Source organism: Leiobunum rupestre, chromosome 2, assembly GCF_980474605.1.
Source record: "Leiobunum rupestre chromosome 2, qqLeiRupe1.1.hap1, whole genome shotgun sequence".
Taxonomy (NCBI): Eukaryota; Metazoa; Arthropoda; class Arachnida; order Opiliones; family Sclerosomatidae; genus Leiobunum; species Leiobunum rupestre.
Genome location: NC_143385.1, coordinates 32,775,263 through 32,795,414, shown reverse-complemented (window position 1 = coordinate 32,795,414; position 20,152 = coordinate 32,775,263). Strand labels below are relative to the sequence as shown.

The window sequence follows — 20,152 nt, the reverse complement described above, 5'->3', positions numbered from 1 at the left end:
TAAAAATTCTGGGCATAATTTGAAATGACGTTAAGCTGCTTAAGCCTTGGCTATAAGTGAACCGGGGTGAAGCGATTTCGCATGTGTGAACCAAGAATTATCGTCGGCGGTCAAAACTGGCATTCAAACCGACCTAAACTGGGTTTAAAGCTCTAGTGTGACCTTGGCTTTAGTTTACCCCACGCTACTTTTTGTTGCCCTTCAAGTTCGTTGGGCTCACATTTGTCATGAATGAAGGGTCCGCGCAATTTCGGGAAAACAAAAAAGGGTGAATATTTATTGTTTTTGGTTTTTGTTGAATAGATTAACGTTAAGGTGGACCTGCCAGTTGGTGAGAATCTGCAAGAGCACGCTTTAGTCAGCGGACTGTTTTACAGCGTCAACGTTTCAACCGGACTTAAACTGGGGAAAGTGTTCACATCACAAATGTCCAAACATTGTAAGTGTATCCATGTGGTCTCATTTTACCAAGAATGTACGCAGCTTAACAGAGAAAACGTGGTCGCTATTATAATCTCTGTTCTTCATGATTCCCGGAAGCTAATATCCGCCTACACGGAGAGAGAGAGAGTGTGTGTTTCTTACCCTTACCTCTAAGGAGACTCTAACTCATATGTTAGATGTTCACTTTTCTTAATCTTGAGTCACGAGCAACACTGACTCTGATCCTCTTCCCATTAGGATTGCACGTATGAAAAAGGAAGATTGGATGGTGGCAAATAAAATTGTCTCGCATTCCAGGCTTATTTGGGCTATAAAGTCATTTAAGCCCTATAAATCTCCAGGGCCGGATGATATTATTCCCATTCTTTTTCAGGAGGGCATTGATATTATCTGCCCCATGCTGAGTAGAATCTACAGGAACTGTTTTGCCCTTGGTTATATACCGAGAACCTAGAAAATTTCTACGGTGATCTTAATTCCGAAGCCTGGGTAATCCAATTATCTCGAAGCTAAGGCCTTTTATCCAATCAGTTCGACCTCCTTTATCATAAAGGTTTAGGAAAAATTGGTGGACAATTATATCAGGGGGAAGGTGATTTCTCAAATGCCTCTCTCTGCGACTCAGTATGCCTATTAAAAAGGCCAATCTACTGAGACTGCCCTCCATGGCATAAGTAATTGCATTGAGAAGGCTATTAACTTTAAGGAGATAGCTTTAGCGGCTTTCCTTGATATTGAGGGCGCCTTTGATAAGGTGTCAAGTGCACTCGCTGACGATATCGCCATCATCTTCACGGGAAAGTTTTCCAACACTATTAGCGATTTAGTGAGAAGAGATCTTGCGGCAGTGGAAAGCTGGTGCAGGGAAATTGATCTTACGGTTAATCCTAATAAGACGGTTCTTGTTCCTTTTAGTCGTATGTTAATAATAAACCTTACCAGGGGAAAAGAGGAAAGATTAGAATGATTTTGGGGATGCTTGAGCCTCCTAAAATATTTCTGGAGCCCCGAATGCAGTCAAAACAAAAAATTGTACTCCAAAAATCATTACATTAAACTCTTAAACCATGGTATATTAAATTTGATTAAAATTTAATGGCTAATTTTTTTAATAAAATTCGGGGCTCTTGAACCGTGGTACTTCTTTTTTATTTTAACCATGAAGTATCAGTCTTTTTTATAACATTTTAATCAATTTAACAATAACGATAGTGGCAAAAGTGACATAATTACCAAAAATATGTCCATGTAATAGCTTTCGAAATGAGTGTTGGGACGGGAGCAGGGAGGGTATACATTGGGAGGGAATTAAGTTTTAAGAAGAAACAGTGACGCCTGGCGGGCTAGCGGGCTTATTGATTTTTGCCACTTGACGGAATAGCTACCGCCATCTATCTACGGTTTAATACAAAACCAGAGAACGGGTGCAAAGTCAATCCTAGCCTAGCCCAGTCGCTGGATTTGGTGAGAAAGGACGTGTCTTTTTTGTCTCCGTCTCTTTCTTTTCCTTCCTCTAGTTTCATTTTTTTCTATGCGAACTCGGCATACTTTCTTTTTTAATTGTTTTCCCAGTTCCCTTCCCTCCTTAGTTAGTTAGTTAGTTTTCCCCGTCCTGAATTTTTCGCCAGCGCCTTTTGGTTCTTTTGGGGACAATGGCTGCTTCTTCGGAAATCACCGGCGAATCTCAAACCTAGGAGCAACAAACACAACACCCCACACAAGGAGAACGCAACACGTCAAAAGTCGTGGATTTTCTTGTGTACGTTTTTCATTGGCTAGACGCTTTAGCGCCTGCTGCCGTCGGAAGGGGAAAATTCGGAAATTGTCTTCCCCCCCCCCCCCGCCCGTAAAACGTTCATCGTAAAGGCTCGTGCCGCTCGTCCAATGAAATTCGTACACAACCCTTCGTTAGCGTGTTTAAAGGCTAGCTGCGTTCTCCTTGTGTTAGTGGCTCCTAGCTCAAACCATGGAGCTAGTTGACCCAGCTGAAGAGGATTTGACCGGGTTCACCGTAGTGGACTGCTGAGGTAGGCCGAACAAGCGCTCGCGCTCGCCGAGCTCGGGGGAACATTCCTACGTGCGCCGTCCCCCCCGCGCATCACAGGAATCTCAGAGACGTGGGGCGCTTCCTCGCAGGAGTGGGCTCCCCCCCCCTTCCGCCTGAAACCGGCTTTGAAAGGAGAAAAATTCACAAACCTGGGTACGAAGAAGCTTCATGAGCATACCGTTAGTGTTTTTGGAGAAGAAGTAACTTTCCAGCCCCTCCCGCAAGGGGACTTGCTGGTCTTCCCGCAAACAGAGGCCCATGTTAATGCGATCAAATCAGCGACCTCTTTCGGCGATTTAAAATTTGGGCTGGCGGGGTCCCTGTCGACCTCGGACGTTGCGTTGCGGAGAATTATGCACGTCCCGACGGACATTTCGAAAAGCGATATTGAGAAGGCTTTAATTTCTCGACACCAAGCTTTCAATTCCGTCAGGCGTTATGGGCACATTGCCTCTGCCTGTCGGTCCACAGTTACCCACGAAGTCTGCACCACAAGTTGAAAGGATCACGCTTTTGATCCAATCAAGCGGTGCTCGGAGACAGCTTATTGCGTTAACTGCAAGTCTTCGGGATGCCCCTCTTTGAAAAGGGAACACCGGGTCTTGCAAGTCCGCCGAACCGAGGATGTCAGCTTCAGGGAAGCGCGTGCCATCGTCCGTCAAAAGTCGTATGCTCACGCTGCTCGTCCCAGGAGTACCTCGCCACGTCGTCAAGCACTGTCCGTAGCGACCGCTCCAACGAAACCGGAGACAGCTGCTCCCCGGGGCCTACTCTCGGCTAACGACATTGCCCTCATGGTGGTGGCAATTGTGGTCGTCGATACTCTTGAAAGACTTCAGGACAAACAGACCAACAATCAGAACACGAGATCGGCTTTAAAAATTCTCGCTACTTCTCTTACCAAAGGCTTTGTGGAGAAACTCAACGCTCCAACATTCTCCCGGAGTCTCGATGCTCACAGTCAGGAGGAATTCCCCCCCTTAGCTACTGGAGATGACTAGCATCCTGTAATGGAATGTCAATGGTGTTCGCTCTCGTCTACCGGACATTATCGACCTCTTTGGTGACTTACACCCAACAATTATCGCGCTACAAGAAACTTTTCTCACTCCAACTGATTCCGTTAATCTACATTTCGGCTACTATGAACCTTTTCGCGAGGACAGGATTCCTCACGGTCCCTCGGCTTTCCGGGGTGGCGTTGCGACACTGGTAGACAAGTCCCTTCCAGTCGTCCGTCTCCCCTCTCCAGTGTGCGCCGGCGTGGAGGCTTTAGTCTTGAGGATTCGCTCCTCGGTTGGTTGGTTCACCCTCTACAACATCTATGACCCTAGGGGTTCCGCCGCCAAGGATTTTTTCGACTTTCTCCTCCGGGACGCCACCACCCCGGTTCTACTCTTGGGTGATTTCAATGCCCATAACATCCTTTGGGGTAGTCATAGGACTGACCCTCAAGGTCGTGTTATTCAGAGTTGATTAGAAGCCCATGACAACATGGTACTCCTCAACACTGGCGAACCCACATGCAGCCCGCCTAAAGGCCCGGACGGAGCGTTGGATCTTGCTTTCGCTAGCACCGAACGGGCTATTCATCATCCATGGTCAATTTTGCACCACGGAACCAGCGATCATCTGCAATCTACTTGGGCTACTTGTCACACGTCACTAGCCGTCCGCCAGGTCCAGCCCATTGGCACTACCCTGCCGCTGACTGGAAACTTTTCCGGATTCTCCTGGATGACTCTCTAGGATCAGCTAACCTGACTGTCCAATCGGCGGAATCTCTTCTACATCAAACAGCGATTGCCACGATTCCAGTTAAGCGGGGCCGCGGTGCCACAGCTCCTCGTCAGCCTCCTTGGTGGGACGTTTATTGTGCCGACCAGGGTAAAAAAGTCACTGCGGCTCGTCGTCGAGCTAGACGCTCTGGGCAATCTCTGGACCAAGTGTTCTACAATCGCGAAAGGGCTCTTTTTAAGAAGCTCACTCGGGAAAAGAAACGAGACAGTTGGAGAAATTACTGCAGCAAGCTCCATGCGCACACCCCTTTAACTCAGGTATGGTCCCAGGTTCGGTGGTTTAAAAGTGGTAATCGTCCCCACAGGCTCCTCTCACTTCAACATGGGGACGCGGTCATAACGGATCAATCCTCAGTTGCCGAGCGCCTGGCTCAGTCCGCCGGAGCAGATATTCACCCCCAGCCAACACTAGGTCCGGGTCAGCATTACCGGCCGGAACCTTTTCTGGAAAGACCGCCGACCAGATATAACGTCCCTTTTACGGAAACGGAGCTATATGATGTCATCTCTGGCCTTCACAATACCTACCCGGAGATCGATAACGTGGCCGGCGTGCAACGGACAACGCTATTCGTCTTGCCACAGCTGCTCAAAGCGCTTTGGCCAAGAACCAACACTGTCTTGCAGTGTTCCTCGACCTAAAGGATGCCTTCGGCAGTGTCCACTATCAAGCACTGCTCTACAAGCTACAACGTTGGGTTCTGTCGGGAAATCTTCTTCGTTGGGTGGAGGACTTTCTCAGGGCAGAACCTTCCAGGTAAGAGTTAATGGAGAGCTTTCTATCCAGTTAAAAGGGGAGTCCCTCAGGGCAGCTCTATCAGCTCCATCCTCTTCGACGTTATGTTGGACGAGATCCCTCAAATTTGTCGGAGCTTGGTAGATCACGGTGAACACGCAAATGATATTTCAGGTTGGAAGTGTGGACCGGCGCTTCAACCTCTGTACGACTCAATGCAGATAGCACTTGATAATATCTCGGAGTATGGTTCCAGCTGGGGCCTCAACTTTCAACGCCTCAAGTACGAATATTTGCTCTTCACCAAAACAAAAGCTATCAAGGGAGGTCTCACTCTCCGTCTCGATGGCACCCCATTGACCAAGGTCAGGACGTACCGGTACCTAGGCGTCATTTGATGACCGTCTCACGTGGAAACCTCACGTTGAGGCCCTTGCTACTTCTTCCCTAAAGCGTCTTAACCTCCTGCGTACCGTCTCGGCGACCAGTTGGGGAGCGAGTAGGGGGGTGCTCCGGCTCCTGTACACCCACCTTATCCGATCTAGGTTGGACTATTCCAGCCCACTCTATGCGTCCGCCTCCGCCACCCTTCTGGCCAATTTGGATAAAGTACAGAACGCTGCTCTTTGAGTCATCCTGGGAGTCCCGCACTCCTCGCCCATAGTACTTATGGAAGCGGAGGCGGCAATTCCTCCTTTGAGCGTTCGTCGTTCCATCCTGGACCTTCACACTCTAGCAGATGACACGCCAGAATTTTACCCCACTCTCCTCCGCGATAATCTCGCCACTTTGGAAGTCCTTGAACATCACTTCGCACCGGACCGGCTGCCTTTCTTGCTTCGTGCGTGGCACTTAACCAGAGAGCATAATCTTTCCTGGCTCTTTCATACCTCCAGGAGTCACATCCCACCCACCCCAACTCCTTCTTGGGAACCGCCCACGGTGAAGGTCATCTCCCGCTGGTTGCATTCTCGCAAAGGCGACCTCTGCTTGGACGCGCTGAGGCAATCTTTCCTCGCGATGTTTGACACTCTCGCGAAGGATTCGACCATTATCTACACTGACAGTTCTCTCGCTTCGGACTCGGGAATCGCCGGCGCCGCTTTCGCAATTCCATCTCTAGGGGTTGGAGCCCGTTCCTATGTCGATTCCGGTTATCCCATCAACAGGATCGAGCTACTCGCCATACAACTAGCTCTTTCCTATGCGTCTGCTCATCTTCACAGCTCGGTGATCGTCTGCTCGGATTCTATGAGTGCCCTCACCATGCTCCATAAGCGCTCTACTGACCCGGTGGTCACGGCAATTCACGATCTCTGCGACAAGTACCCTTACTCGGTGACTCTCCTGTGGTGCCCGGCTCATGTAGGAGTGGAGGGCAATGAAACGGCGGATGGACTTGCGGGAGTCACCGGTCTTCCGCGGCCATCTCCGATGGATTTCTTTCTCCCCGCGACGCTCTCCGAACTGAAGTCAGTGTGCAGCAAGGTCCGGACCACTACTTGGGCTGATTCCTGGAGGACTCGTGCGTCCGCGTATGCTCTCTATCGCGCGAAGCCGAACCCGGGTTCACGCGAAATCATGCGTCTACAGCTTATGCGACGCGATGACACTCTTTTCATTATTATTTTTTCTCGCTTTGTCACTGTTTTTTTCTGTATATATATATATGTATATATTTTCCCTTGGCGCGCTTGGTGTGAAGGCTCTACGCTATATGCACCAATTCCCCACACTATGTTATTCTGCCCCCCCCCCTAGCCTAGCCTCCTATGTGGTCTATCTCGATAACAGCATTCAGTAAATTTTTATCATTAGAAACTATGCGAACTTGCACACTTTAGATAATTAAGGATGATAAAATAAGCGAATAAGTAGATCAGTCCATTATGAAAAGGGATAAAAAAGCTTAACCCTAAACAAATTTGAAGAAATTTAAAAACTTACAAATAGCTCGTACCGATAGGTCTTCGAGCAACCAAAATGACGCGAAACTTGGAGCAAATAGATCTACGAGTGAAAAACTAAATAAAATAAAATGAAATGGCCAGAAATTCCAACGGTAAACCGTTTTCGTCCTATTTGGGACTCATCAGTACCATGCGGGAAATCTGGCTTGCGACTATTTAACCAAAAAGAGAAACTAAGTCTTGACATTAAAATTTTAAAAACGTGTTGCGTAGCAACGGAAAGCCGAAAGGGGGGAGAGTGGTGGATAGTAGTATACAGGGTGTCTTCATTTGATCGGCCCAGGCATTTTTCTCAAAAACTATACTTTCTAGAAATGTGAATTTATCGGGGTAGATCGTTGTTATTTGTAAATTTCCAAAAAATCGTGAAATTTTTGACGGGCTTAGAAGTGTTTGTTTTTCAACGCTACGTGGTAGACGAAAAGTTTCAATAAGCAAGTTGTAGAGCATACTCGAAAACCTCTAATGGAATTGGTATGGTGGAAATCGGACATTTCGTCACTGAAATAATTGGTCATGGAAAACAGACAAAATTGAAACTTTTCGTCTACCACGTAGCGTTCAAAAACTAACACTTCTAAAACCGTGAAAAATTTCACGATTTTTCAGAAATTTACAAATAACTGATAATTTGACATATCTAGAAAGTATAGTTTTTGAGAAAAATGCCTGGGCCGATCAAATAAAAGCACCCTGCATACGAATTTAACTTTGACTGTTTAGGGAAATTCCTGGAAACTCTCCTTGTAATCCTAAAGAAAATATTTTTCATTCCAAGATGCCCTGTTGATTGGATTTTTTCCGGGATCACAAGTAGAATAGGGCACTGATTTCTTAAACTTCGAATACATTGTTGATTCCCATTATTTCAGGTCCGCAAACTGGTCTGTTTACCTCGGTGACGCTGAGTGCTGTTGGCTTCGTTAAAAGCGATTTAGAAGAAAGAGAAGGAGACTACAATGATGTGGAAATCTCCTTCACTCAAGTGTTAAGTTTGTTCAATGGATTCAAACCAGAGGTGAGCTTAGTCCTTGTCTACTATCATATTAACGTAATCCCTCACAAGGAACATACAATAAGTACAATCATTGTAGTTTTGAAATTGTTACTATCGAAACAAAAACACGCGATTGCGAGGCAAACTACAGATTTCACTAACTTCTATAATGTTGATGACGCGTTTTTCGTCATGGAGTGACTTTAATTACGTCATATCCTATGTGAATAAGGTAAAATGTTTTTATGGCATACTTATGAGAGATTACAAAAGTTACGCTGCTACCAAGGAAAAAGAGGGGAAGATGTCTTGGGCTAACATACTTTCGATCCATCAGAGCAAAACTCTTATCGCATCCAAAGGTTCTTCTGGGTTTCTGTATAGATCTTAAATATCTAAAAAATCACTATTTAAGCGAATAGTTTTTAAACTAAGAAATGTTATTGTCCACAGATACGCTGGCGTATTACTCAATTGATTTGAAAAAGATTAGATCGTGGAAGGGGTTTCGTGGTACCTTAGCTTAGCTCGCACAGGCAAAGGAAATTGGAAAACTGAAGTTCTAGTGACCTTGAACCACATCTCCACGGTCATTAAAAATTTATATCGAGAAACTCTGTTCTAATTAGAAAAGTAGGTGTCTAAATCAAATCGTCTTTAATCAAAGTGAAGTAACGATTGATTAAAACTAGTCATTTGTAGGTTTGTAGCAATTTGAGTCGCTTAAGAAAATCAACTGGTCTTAAAGGCCTAGGTTTGCTTCTGCCTGTCCCCCTTCAAAATAACTTGCCTGAGAAGCAAATACCATGTTCAGCGGTTGGCCTACCGCCAGGGTATTTGCCTTTCAGGCAAGTTAATTTAAGGGGGACAAGCAGAAGCAAACCTAGGCCTTTAACAATAATGTATTCTAGTTAACCGAGAAAATCTGGACAAAAACCAGGTTTGTTTCGTGATTCCTGACAGAAAAACGACACCCCTTCGCCATCTTTCCCGGGTCCCGTCAGTAAGACACTCTGATACGGATAATCTCTGCCTGCCATCACGAAAACAAAGCGAAAGTTGTACCTATATAATGCTTGCACCCGAATTAAGAGATTTCAGTTTCGATATCTCTTGTTTCGGGATTTCGGAGTAGGGTAAGAAGAGTAACGCTATGACATCATTTTATACCGATTCTGTGGTGGCGAATAGTTCGAGTCGGAGTAAAAACGTTTTTCCAAAATGGCTACGGATAAATTCTGTTTAGCAGACGACCAAATCCGATATACTCTCTTTACACCTCCTTTTCTGAAGGAGTGAAAAGAGTAAACCTGATACTCCGGAAAAAGCGAATAGTTTGTGGGGCGCAGCAATTCTCATCCCCGGAACAGGCGAATAAAACACTTTATGACGGTGATCAGATTATCCACGTTTGAGCTCGGCTATTATCAGAACAGCTGATTTCAGTCAAAATGCAAACCGTATAATTTTAACCGAAAACTCATCTCAATTCGTGGTACACTGACAGATGTGAGCAGATTTCAGATGCATCAGTTATAGATATTACATATACCCAGATTAACTTATTTTCAAGATTTTTATTTATTTTTATTATCAAAAGATTATACAGGGTTTTTCAAAATGTTATGCAAAATTTTAAAAAGTTGTAGGGGGTGAGTTGTGAAGTATGCCTGTTTTTTCTCCATTTTCCTACGATGAGTTAAAAGAGCGCCAGGGAGCTTCAAAGTGTGGCCTACTAGCCCCTGGAAGTAGGCTGCAACAAGCGCAAACCAAGCAGCAGGGACTTTAAATACCGTTTAAGTTTACTTTTTTACGCTGCTTACGTCGATTTGTTTACAAAGTTCATTTTTACCTATCACACCAACCCAAACCTTAATGTTTGCATTTCCCTGCGACAAGATGAATTAAATTAACCTAGTTATTGTAATTGAGGCTGGTAAAAATAAAGGCATTAATTTTACCGCTTTTGTGCTATGGAATTTCGAAAAAAAATTACGGTTTTTCGGCGCAGTCATTAAACATGCAGAGAGAAAAATTGGTCTGTGGTTCAACTTTTAAAAAACGTTTATGGGCAGTTTATGATAACTTACTATCAGATCTTTTAAAAAAAATTGTGTTTGAGTATATATAAAGTTAACAAAATCATTAAAAATTGCTTCTTTATTTTATTAAATAACACGTATTTAAAAAAAAATAATAAATACGTTATTTTGGCTTGATTACACCAATACACCTAAAGAAAGATTTGTTCGACGGGCAGCTCACTCCAATGATTATTAGGACACCCTCGTATGATTAAAATTAAATTGCAGCTTTAGCTGTACAAAGTTTAAAAATTATTAAATCATGATTAAAGTTTTAATCATGATAATTAGGACACCCTGTAACAAAGTGATCTGCCCCTCGGATTTGTTCACAAGCTATCAGACAATGCCCATAAAAAGTCTAAAAGTAGAACCACAGACCAATTTTGGTCTCTTAATGACACCCGCCAAATTCCATAGCACCAAAGAAGTGCAAAAGATATTTATTTGGACAACGTCATTATATTTAGCAGCCTAAATTACATTCATAACGTTAAATTAGCGTTTTCCGTTTACATAGAGCCACGTAGCGGTCAAAAAGGAAAGCTCATAAACTGCTGGATTTTTATCTGCTAATTATTTTGACCGCTACGGGGCTCTATGTAAACTGAAAGGCCAATTCATTTATCGTGTATAAAATTAAACATAGAGTAAACCACTCCCTTGTTAAAACTTTTCGTACGCAACGTCTTGTTTTCGAGGCCTAAAGGAAATGTACAATATCTGGATAAAAAGTAAGTTTACACTCTAAAAAATGTAAAAACAACTCCATCGCTTTTCGGACTATATTTATTCAGGCCTCGAAAACAAGTTGGCCCGTTAGGATAATTTTTTAATGCGCTTCCATAGGCCCTTCCCCTCTATGTGAGTGGTTTACTTTATGGTTAAAGCCCACTAAATATAGTATAATTTGTTTAAATATAATACTCTACAATGGCTCTCTGACGACGTTATCATTTGGCTATTTTGAAATTTAGCTTCCTTTGTCATTAAAGGGAATATTACCTGCAAAGCATTCTTTATGGATGACCCCTTCAATTTTTAAAATTTCCCTGTGCAGTGGCGCCAACATTTTGAACGCCAAAGGCTTGAGCGGTCAGAGCTGCAAACGTTGGTGTTCCACACCAAATACCTGAGGTTATATTCCCTTTAATATATGGCACCACGCTCTCCACTAATGTCGAAGAATCGGGTAGATTCATGGTCATCTCTAATAACAGAGGCTTTATCATAATACAGGTGGTAATGATAGAGCCGATAGTTGCTTTAATATCATCATTTAACGTAATTATAAGGATGTTTATCGAAATTATGAAATTGAAATAATTGGTCAAAATATTGTCCAATAAAGCGTTTTGTGGCCAACACGTTGTGGAAATATTTCCTCCATTAACACAGAGCCAATCGGTTTGCGACTCGTGTTGGACAACAATGTTTTGCAAATATTTTGGCCTTAATGACCGTTTCATCACAGTACTACGCAAATTACGGAAGCTACGCTTTGGCGAATGTGTTCACGGCCAACGTGCAGCAGCTCCATCCCAAAACGACAGGCACTGTCTTCATCAAATCGGCGGATCCGGAGACGCACCCGACCATCGATTTCCCATTCTTCAAGGATCCTTACGACCTCGAGGTGGCCGTGCACGGTATGTATATATTTCCTCTTATTTCTTCGGGAAATATGTTACTTCAGTCGCAGTGACCATCGCTCCATCTCCCGTTTCTACAACACTTGCCTGAGAGCCAGAATAAAACAAGTCGAGATACGTGATTTTGGAATGAAGACAGGGGTGCCATATTGGGCTGGAAAGCCGCCAATTGGGCTTCTTTTCAAGAAAATTGGCTGGAAATTAAAGGGTTGGCTGTTGGCGGGAAATTTGGCTTTTTGTGTTTGTTTTTTTTGGCTATTTGTACTGAGAATACCACAAAGAACCAAAAACTATTATAATGTTAAATAAATAAATAAAATATAATAATTTCGGTAAGACCTTACTAGGTTATGTGACTCATACGAGAATAAAAACAATTTAAAATTTTCGCGGTTAATGATTTGGCTTGTTTTGGGAAAATTGACAGTTTTTGGGCTGCTTTTCAAAATAAGGATTGGCGGTTTTTTGGGATTTTTTTTTCAGTTTGATTTTGGCAGATTTTCGGTTGATAATCTGGTATCCCTGAAAGACAATCTAATTAAGAAATATCGAATGTTTTTATTGTGTTCACTTATTTTAGTATATTTAAATTATTATTGCTACCATAAAGCCGTTTTTTTTTACAAATTGGGGTCTTTTGACTTACTTGACCTTTTTCTCATGTAGCTTTGATGGCTCCAAATAAATACCAAAGGTAAAACGAGGTTCAGAGAGGCCCAGATATAACTCAAGCTTAGGGGCGGGGGTCGTAGTTAATCCTCCATTGTATCTATCCAAGGACAGTAGATACAGGGACGAGAAAGCAGGGGAAAAAATTTGAATTTAAACGTCTTCATATTCACGGGGAGTTAGATGTAAACAAACCGCGGTCATTGTTAAGACATGGTTCACCATGGACAGTATTATTGTAGTTAGTTTTTACCATTTTGATGTTAAATTAAAAATAAAACTACGAGCGTAAATAAAAAATGCCCATTTGTTTTGAGCTAAAATTAGGTGACCGCCATTTTTTTTATTTACAACTAACTCTCCTTGCGTTTAGGTCGTTTTAGGTGATATATTCCAACAGAGGCCGCCAATACACTTTCTCGTCCCTGTATCTACTGTCCTTGATCTATCGAACCACTTTCAGGCTATGGTTTATAAAAATGCATTTTGAGTTAGAAAAAGTATTTAGCATTTTACATTTTGTGGGTTTGATGTGTGGAAAAACATTTTAATAATGTTTTTACTCTGGTACCATAATCGCAGCTCTTGTATCGAAAGTGTATCTGCTATTTACTCCCAATTAATCATAGATGGCTATACCCAGCTACTCACTTACTCAGAAGCAGACGAACATTCGTAAAGTGCCACCGCTTTATTTCCCACGCTGGCTGCGAGGATCATTTTTAAATATCTTCGTAATTATTATTAATTACTAATTACTAATTTTTAATAATAATTAATAAGTAATTATTTATTAATTATTACAAACTAACTGTGCATTTGTCAAAACATTTTTCATTTTGAACATGGTTTTAAAAACTTTGAGCTGCAAAAACTTTTACATTTTTAATTTTGCGTTTAGAATAACCAATTTTTAAAATGCATTTTGTATTGTGCATTTTGTGTTCTGTCGAAAGTATTTTGCTTTTTATATTTTACATTTTGAGTTATGGAAAAGTATTTTGCATTTTGAATTAAAAAGCATTTTGAACCACCCTGCCGTCCAATTCCGAAATTAGGTAAAGTATGACAAAGTCAAACCGTTAGGGAGATATTCCAACGGTAAAATGCACCGTAATAAAAACTGAAGTGGATTATTTCGATCGTCATCTCTTTTTCAACAAATCGATAAACCCATATTCATTTTGTAGGCTTGAAGTTTGCCAAGCAGCTGGTCGACAGTCCTCCTTTCCAAAGGATCGGAGCCAAGCCGATCGCGGAACCACTGATCGGGTGTGAGGACATTCCGCTGTACAGCGACGAATACTTCCGGTGTATCGCCTTGACGTTGACCGCTCCGGGATACCACACTTGTTGCACCTGCAAAATGGGCTCGCTCGATGATAGCACCACAGTCGTTGATCCGACTCTCAAGTATTTCATTCTTCATCAAATAAATTGTGCCGTTAACACGTCGATGACAAATGAAAAGGGTTAACGGTAATGGGTTGAACCGAAGCTTCTTTTTCTCCGACTCCAATGACGAAGTGGTTCTCATCGTCCTAGTCTTTAAGCCACGGTAACACTTTATCTTGAAACCAGGTTTCATGACTAGTTTATCTAAACTTCTTTGGTCAAAACTGTCAATCGCACTGACTCAAACTGGGTTTTAAGGTTTGGTGTGACCGTGGCAAATGAGTGATTCCTCGTAGCGTCATAGGCCTACGTCGTAGCTAAGCCCCGACTTGAAACGGCCACCGTGACATTAATTTGACGTCACAGATCACGAGGCAAAACGCAACACGGTTTTGTGACCGCCATTGCCGTCTTAATGTTATGGCCGACCTATTCGCGTTACAATGGCAACGAACACAAGCCACACCCACGAGTAAGATACAAATATTAAAAGTTAACCGATTGATGGAATTTTTGATTTAAATCTACCGAAGAACGTAAATAAATAAGAAGTTCAATCAGCGCAAGTGGAATATTTATATAAATTTATCACTCTGATTGACATACGTTATGTTTAATATCAGTGGTATCAAGTTTAAAATAGGTTTCTTAAAGTGTAAGTTGCAAAAAGATTTTCGGAATAGAAACTAAACTACTTTATACTTTACCTGTTCATTTGATCATCGACTTTCCGAAATGTAAGTAACTCACTTCATGAAATACTGTCGTTAAATATTAAATTTAAATTTACGTGCGGCGCCCCACTGCGGATTTTATTTTAAACAATAATTTTATCGCGCGTAGTTTTTGACCTCATTGACTACGGTTTTTCTCACTGCATCTGGTAGATTATATAGTTTCCACTAACCTACCAAGATCGTACCTGTAATATCCTTGGTAGATATGGCCACGTCAATTTAGCACGCGCATGTTTCTAAAACCATGTAAGCACTCGCGTACAAAATTCAGTAGTAGAATATCATGGTTCTATAGGAGATTTTTCGGTTTCGGCCACGGAATCAGTAGCATCTACATTTGGTATCCAAGCCTAATTTCTATTGTTGAGGATAGCGGCCAATGATAATTAACGTGTAGTCATTGACGTCAATCACCACGCTAAAAAAATTCAAATTGTTTTGTCGTTTTACTAATTATTTCTAATAAGCCTTTCTATAAAGTCATTATGCTTGTTTTAATGTATCACTTTCGTCACGAGATACGTAGGAGTTCAGTTTAGTTTTGAAGGTTAGATCATTAAACAAGACGGCCCAGGCCGTAATATTAGTTCCACATCAGTGTATTCGAGTGGCAAACCCATACACCCTTAGTAGACACAGGTATAGCAAACTAATACAAAAACTGTTGAGGCTACGTGATTTCTTATCGTTTGATATATAAAATTCCATCCTAAGTTAAAGAGTGGGTGCGGCCCACCCTCAGGATACCCGGGTGGGCAAACCAATTTAAAAGCTGTTGAGGCCATGTGATTTCCTATCGTTTGATATATAATTTACCATCCTATGTTAAAGAGTGGCCACCGCCCACCCTCAGGATACGCGGGTGGGCAAACCAATACAAAAGCTGTTGAGGCCATGTGATTCCGTATCTTTTGATATATAATATACCATCCTATGTTAAAGAGTGGCCACCGCCCACCCTCAGGATACCTGGATGGGCAAACCAATACAAAAGCTGTTGAGGCCATATGATTTCCTAGCGTTTGATATATAATTTACCATCCTATGTTAAAGAGTGGCCACCGCCCACCCTCAGGATACCCGGATGGGCAAACCAATACAAAAGCTGTTCATGCCATGTGATTTTATATTATCTCGGTGATTAAATTAGTATTTTCTTAGAACAGATATTTAATATGGATTATTAACAACTGCATAAATCATATTATTGCAAGAATGTATTTATGTACTAAGAATATGGCAAGACGGAGATTCTGTCCCCATGGTCGCATACTTTTCAGCTTAAGGGCCTGTGGCCAAAGCCCTAGCCAAAGTGCTAGCCCATTGAATTTAACTTGTTTGATTCTAGCAAAGCAGACTTTTGCAACATCCCTAAGTTCGACTGCTTTGGATTTTTCGGTCTCACACTTTCAAGTAGACGCTAGCGTAGACGATTCCAATCTTTTACTTTTATTGTTCTATGAGACCAAATTGTTTTTTTCGATAACTCTCCCTTTAAGGGGGTTGGTCGGAGGGGGCGGAAATTAACGGCACTGCGTGCGCGTCAAAGAGCTCTATAGAATGAGACCAACTTGTTTTTTTTCCGGTCACTTTCCCTTTAAGGGGGTTGGTCGGATGGGGCGGAAATTAACGGCACTGCGTGCGCGTCAAAGAGTTCTATCGAATGAGACCAACTTGTTTTTTTTTCGGTCACTTTCCCTTTAAGGGGGTTGGTCGGATGGGGCGGAAATTAACGGCACTGCGTGCGCGTCAAAGAGCTCTATCGAATGAGACCAACTGGTTTTTTTTCAATCACTTTCCCTTTAAGGGGGTTGTTTGGAGGGGGCGGAAATTAACGGCACTGTGTGCGCGTCAAAGAGCTCTATCGAATGAGACCAACTTGTTTTTTTCCGGTCATTTTCCCTTTAAGGGGGTTGTTCGGAGGGGGCGGAAATTATCGGCACTGCGTGCGCGTCAAAGAGTTCTATCGAATGAGACCAAATCTCTGGACCAACTATACCAACTATACAAGTTCGCCAAGAAGGCGATAGTATTATTTTGTGCCACATATAAACGACTTCGATAAGAAAGTGCCACACTCATTTATTACTTCTGACCATACACGGTTTCGATAAGAAAGTGCCACACTTATTTATTACTTCTGACCATACACTGTTTCGATAAGAAAGTGCCACACTTATTTATTACTTCTGACCATACACGGTTTCGATAAGAAAGTGCCACACTTATTTATTACTTCTGACCATACACTGTTTCGATAAGAAAGTGCCACACTTATTTATTACTTCTGACCATACACGGTTTCGATAAGAAAGTGCCACACTTATTTATTACTTCTGACCATACACTGTTTCGATAAGAAAGTGCCACACTCATTTATTACTTCTGACCATACACGGTTTCGATAAGAAAGTGCCACCCTTATTTATTACTTCTGACCATACACTGTTTCGATAAGAAAGTGCCACACTCATTTATTACTTCTGACCATACACGGTTTCGATAAGAAAGTGCCACACTTATTTATTACTTCTGACCATACACTGTTTCGATAAGAAAGTGCCACACTTATTTATTACTTCTGACCATACACGGTTTCGATAAGAAAGTGCCACACTTATTTATTACTTCTGACCATACACTGTTTCGATAAGAAAGTGCCACACTCATTTATTACTTCTGACCATACACGGTTTCGATAAGAAAGTGCCACACTTATTTATTACTTCTGACCATACACTGTTTCGATAAGAAAGTGCCACACTCATTTATTACTTCTGACCATACACGGTTTCGATAAGAAAGTGCCACACTTATTTATTACTTCTGACCATACACTGTTTCGATAAGAAAGTGCCACACTTATTTATTACTTCTGACCATACACGGTTTTGATAAGAAAGTGCCACACTTATTTATTACTTCTGACCATACACGGTTTCGATAAGAAAGTGCCACACTTATTTATTACTTCTGACCATACACGGTTTCGATAAGAAAGTGCCACACTCATTTATTACTTCTGACCATACACGGTTTCGATAAGAAAGTGCCACACTTATTTATTACTTCTGACCATACACTGTTTCGATAAGAAAGTGCCACACTCATTTATTACTTCTGACCATACACTGTTTCGATAAGAAAGTGCCACACTCATTTATTACTTCTGACCATACACTGTTTCGATAAGAAAGTGCCACACTTATTTATTACTTCTGACCATACACAGTTTCGATAAGGGGGTCGAAATTGAGGCGGGGGGAGGCGAAGTTTGAGGTTAACTTGACCCTAAAACGCCGTAAATATACGTAAAATAACGCGGAAAAACGAACGAGAATTGTGACAACTTAACTTAACAAATACCCACGCGTTGCAAAGAAAGATTAGAAGTTCCGAGTAAAGTTTTTACAGAGCGGTGTGGCTAGGTTGGTAGAGGCGTCGGTTTTTGGAGATTACGCGACCCGCAGCTATCTGTGTTTCAGTCCCGGCGCCGGTGTTAATATAAGTTATATAAATAAATTATTTTTCGCAGCTCCATCTACCGTGTCGTCGCTTTTCCACGCCAAACAACATACATCATACAACATACAACAGTTAACGACAATCCGTCCATAGCAATATTCCCACTTCGATATACAGGGTCTTTTTTTTTTGCTCGGAAAAGTGTTTTTTTTCAAAAACTATTTATAGTACCGATTTCAAATTTGGAAGGTCAATTCTCTATACCGGGGGACATCAGTTTGAGAAATTTGAGCGTTTTCGGTAATGTTTTTCACCAATTTTGAAAAATTATTTTTCGACCACTAGGTGCGAGATAAAAAATTTCTATTTTAAAGTTGTAGGCCGTCATCGAAAACCCTTAAAAATTGTTCACTCGACGAAAAACAACTTATTTATCAGTGAAAATTCGAGCTTGAAAAATTTACAAGTTGGTGAAGCCAAATTACGATTGTTTGAAACGATAATTGAAAAGGGAACAAGTCTAATACAAACGTAGTAGAGTTTTCACACTTGAAAAAATGTACACGTTTGGTTTTTAAATGCAGATATTTTATTCACATAAATTTTTACAAAACATTTTCAATAATATCACCATTGGCTGCAACACAGGTTTGTGCGCGGACAATTAAGTTCTCAAACGCTTTCTCTACCATTTCTGGTGTGACGTCTCGGCAAGCACTGATTATTCGTCTAATGAGTTCCTCCCTAGTTTCAATGGGCGTGGCGTATACCTTTGCTTTAACGAATCCCCAGAGAAAATAATCCAGCGGTGTTAGGTCAGGTGACCTTGCTGGCCAATGCACTGGACCATTTCTCCCTATCCACCTTTCAGGAAACTCGTTGTTGAGGTGCTCAGTTACTTGCCGGGAAAAATGCGGAGGGGCGCCATCTTGCTGAAACCACAACTGACGTCTTTCAGCCAATGGAAGGTCGTCGATTGCGTCACTCAGTTCGTTCTGTAGAAAATGTAAATACCTTTGGCCGTTGAGGTTCGTCGGCAGGAAAAAGGGACCAATCAAACGGTTTCCAACAAGTCCAACCCAAACATTGACCCGTTCAAATTGAACCTGGTGATGATATTCAAAACCCCAATGTGGGTTGATGTCAGACCAAAGATGGCTGTTTTGATGATTAAAGGGCCCATCTCTAGAAAATGACGCTTCGTCGGAGAACAAAACATGGCGCAAAAATTGTCTATCTTCTTGGACAGCATTTAGTAGCCAGTTGCTAAATTCATAACGTCTTTGATTGTCTCCGTCAATTAGTCCTTGGTGGAGCGTAGCTCTGTATGGGTGATAGCGATTCTTACGAAGAATTTTCCACACACGATTTGCAGAACAACCCAAATCAGCAGCGGCGTTAGCGCAACTGTGACGAGGATATGCCACAAAGTACGCGAGTACATTGTTCTCGAAGTCTAAATCCGGTTGACCCAATCCGCGAAACCTAGGTTGCAAGTTACCAAATTGATTGAAATCGTGAATTGCTCGTCTTACTGTATTTACAGATTGTGCTCCATTTGGATGTCTTTCTGCGAAGATTTCAGTCACTCTTCTAAGGTTTTGCGCTGCTTCTCCACAGTAAATGGCAACTATCTCGGTACGCTCAGCTACTGAATAACGAGGCATTGTTCGAAATATTATCAAACACTAATAATAATCTCCCAAAGTTTTCCTTTAAATACCCAATGCATGTTTAGGATTGACCTATAGCCTCGTGTTTTTTAAATCCGGTCGTTTTTTTAACCAAAGTTTCAACTGGATTAGGTAATTCGGTTTCAATTATCGTTTCAAACAATCGTAATTTGGCTTCACCAACTTGTAAATTTTTCAAGCTCGAATTTTCACTGATAAATAAATTGTTTTTCGTCGAGTGAACAATTTTTAAGGGTTTTCGATGACGGCCTACAACTTTATAATAGAATTTTTTTATCTCGCACCTAGTGGTCGAAAAATAATTTTTCAAAATTGGTGAAAAACATTACCGAAAACGCTCAAATTTCTCAAACTGATGTCCCCCGGTATAGAGAATTGACCTTCCAAATTTGAAATCGGTACTATAAATAGTTTTTGATAAAAAACACTTTTCCGAGCAAAAAAAAAAGACCCTGTATATATC

The 20,152-nt window shown here is 41.8% G+C and overlaps 1 protein-coding gene across 1 annotated transcript in view; it reads left to right on the top strand.

The window, feature by feature from the left end:
- Positions 1–20,152, top strand: part of LOC149957369 (glucose dehydrogenase [FAD, quinone]-like) — a 36,315-nt gene that overhangs the window by 14,179 nt on the left and 1,984 nt on the right. The window contains exons 8-11 of the mRNA XM_090166996.1: positions 304–439; positions 7,869–8,014; positions 11,552–11,726; positions 13,589–13,811. Of these exons, the coding sequence (XP_090023122.1) occupies positions 304–439; positions 7,869–8,014; positions 11,552–11,726; positions 13,589–13,811 (680 nt within the window). The remainder of the gene's footprint in view (positions 1–303; positions 440–7,868; positions 8,015–11,551; positions 11,727–13,588; positions 13,812–20,152) is intronic.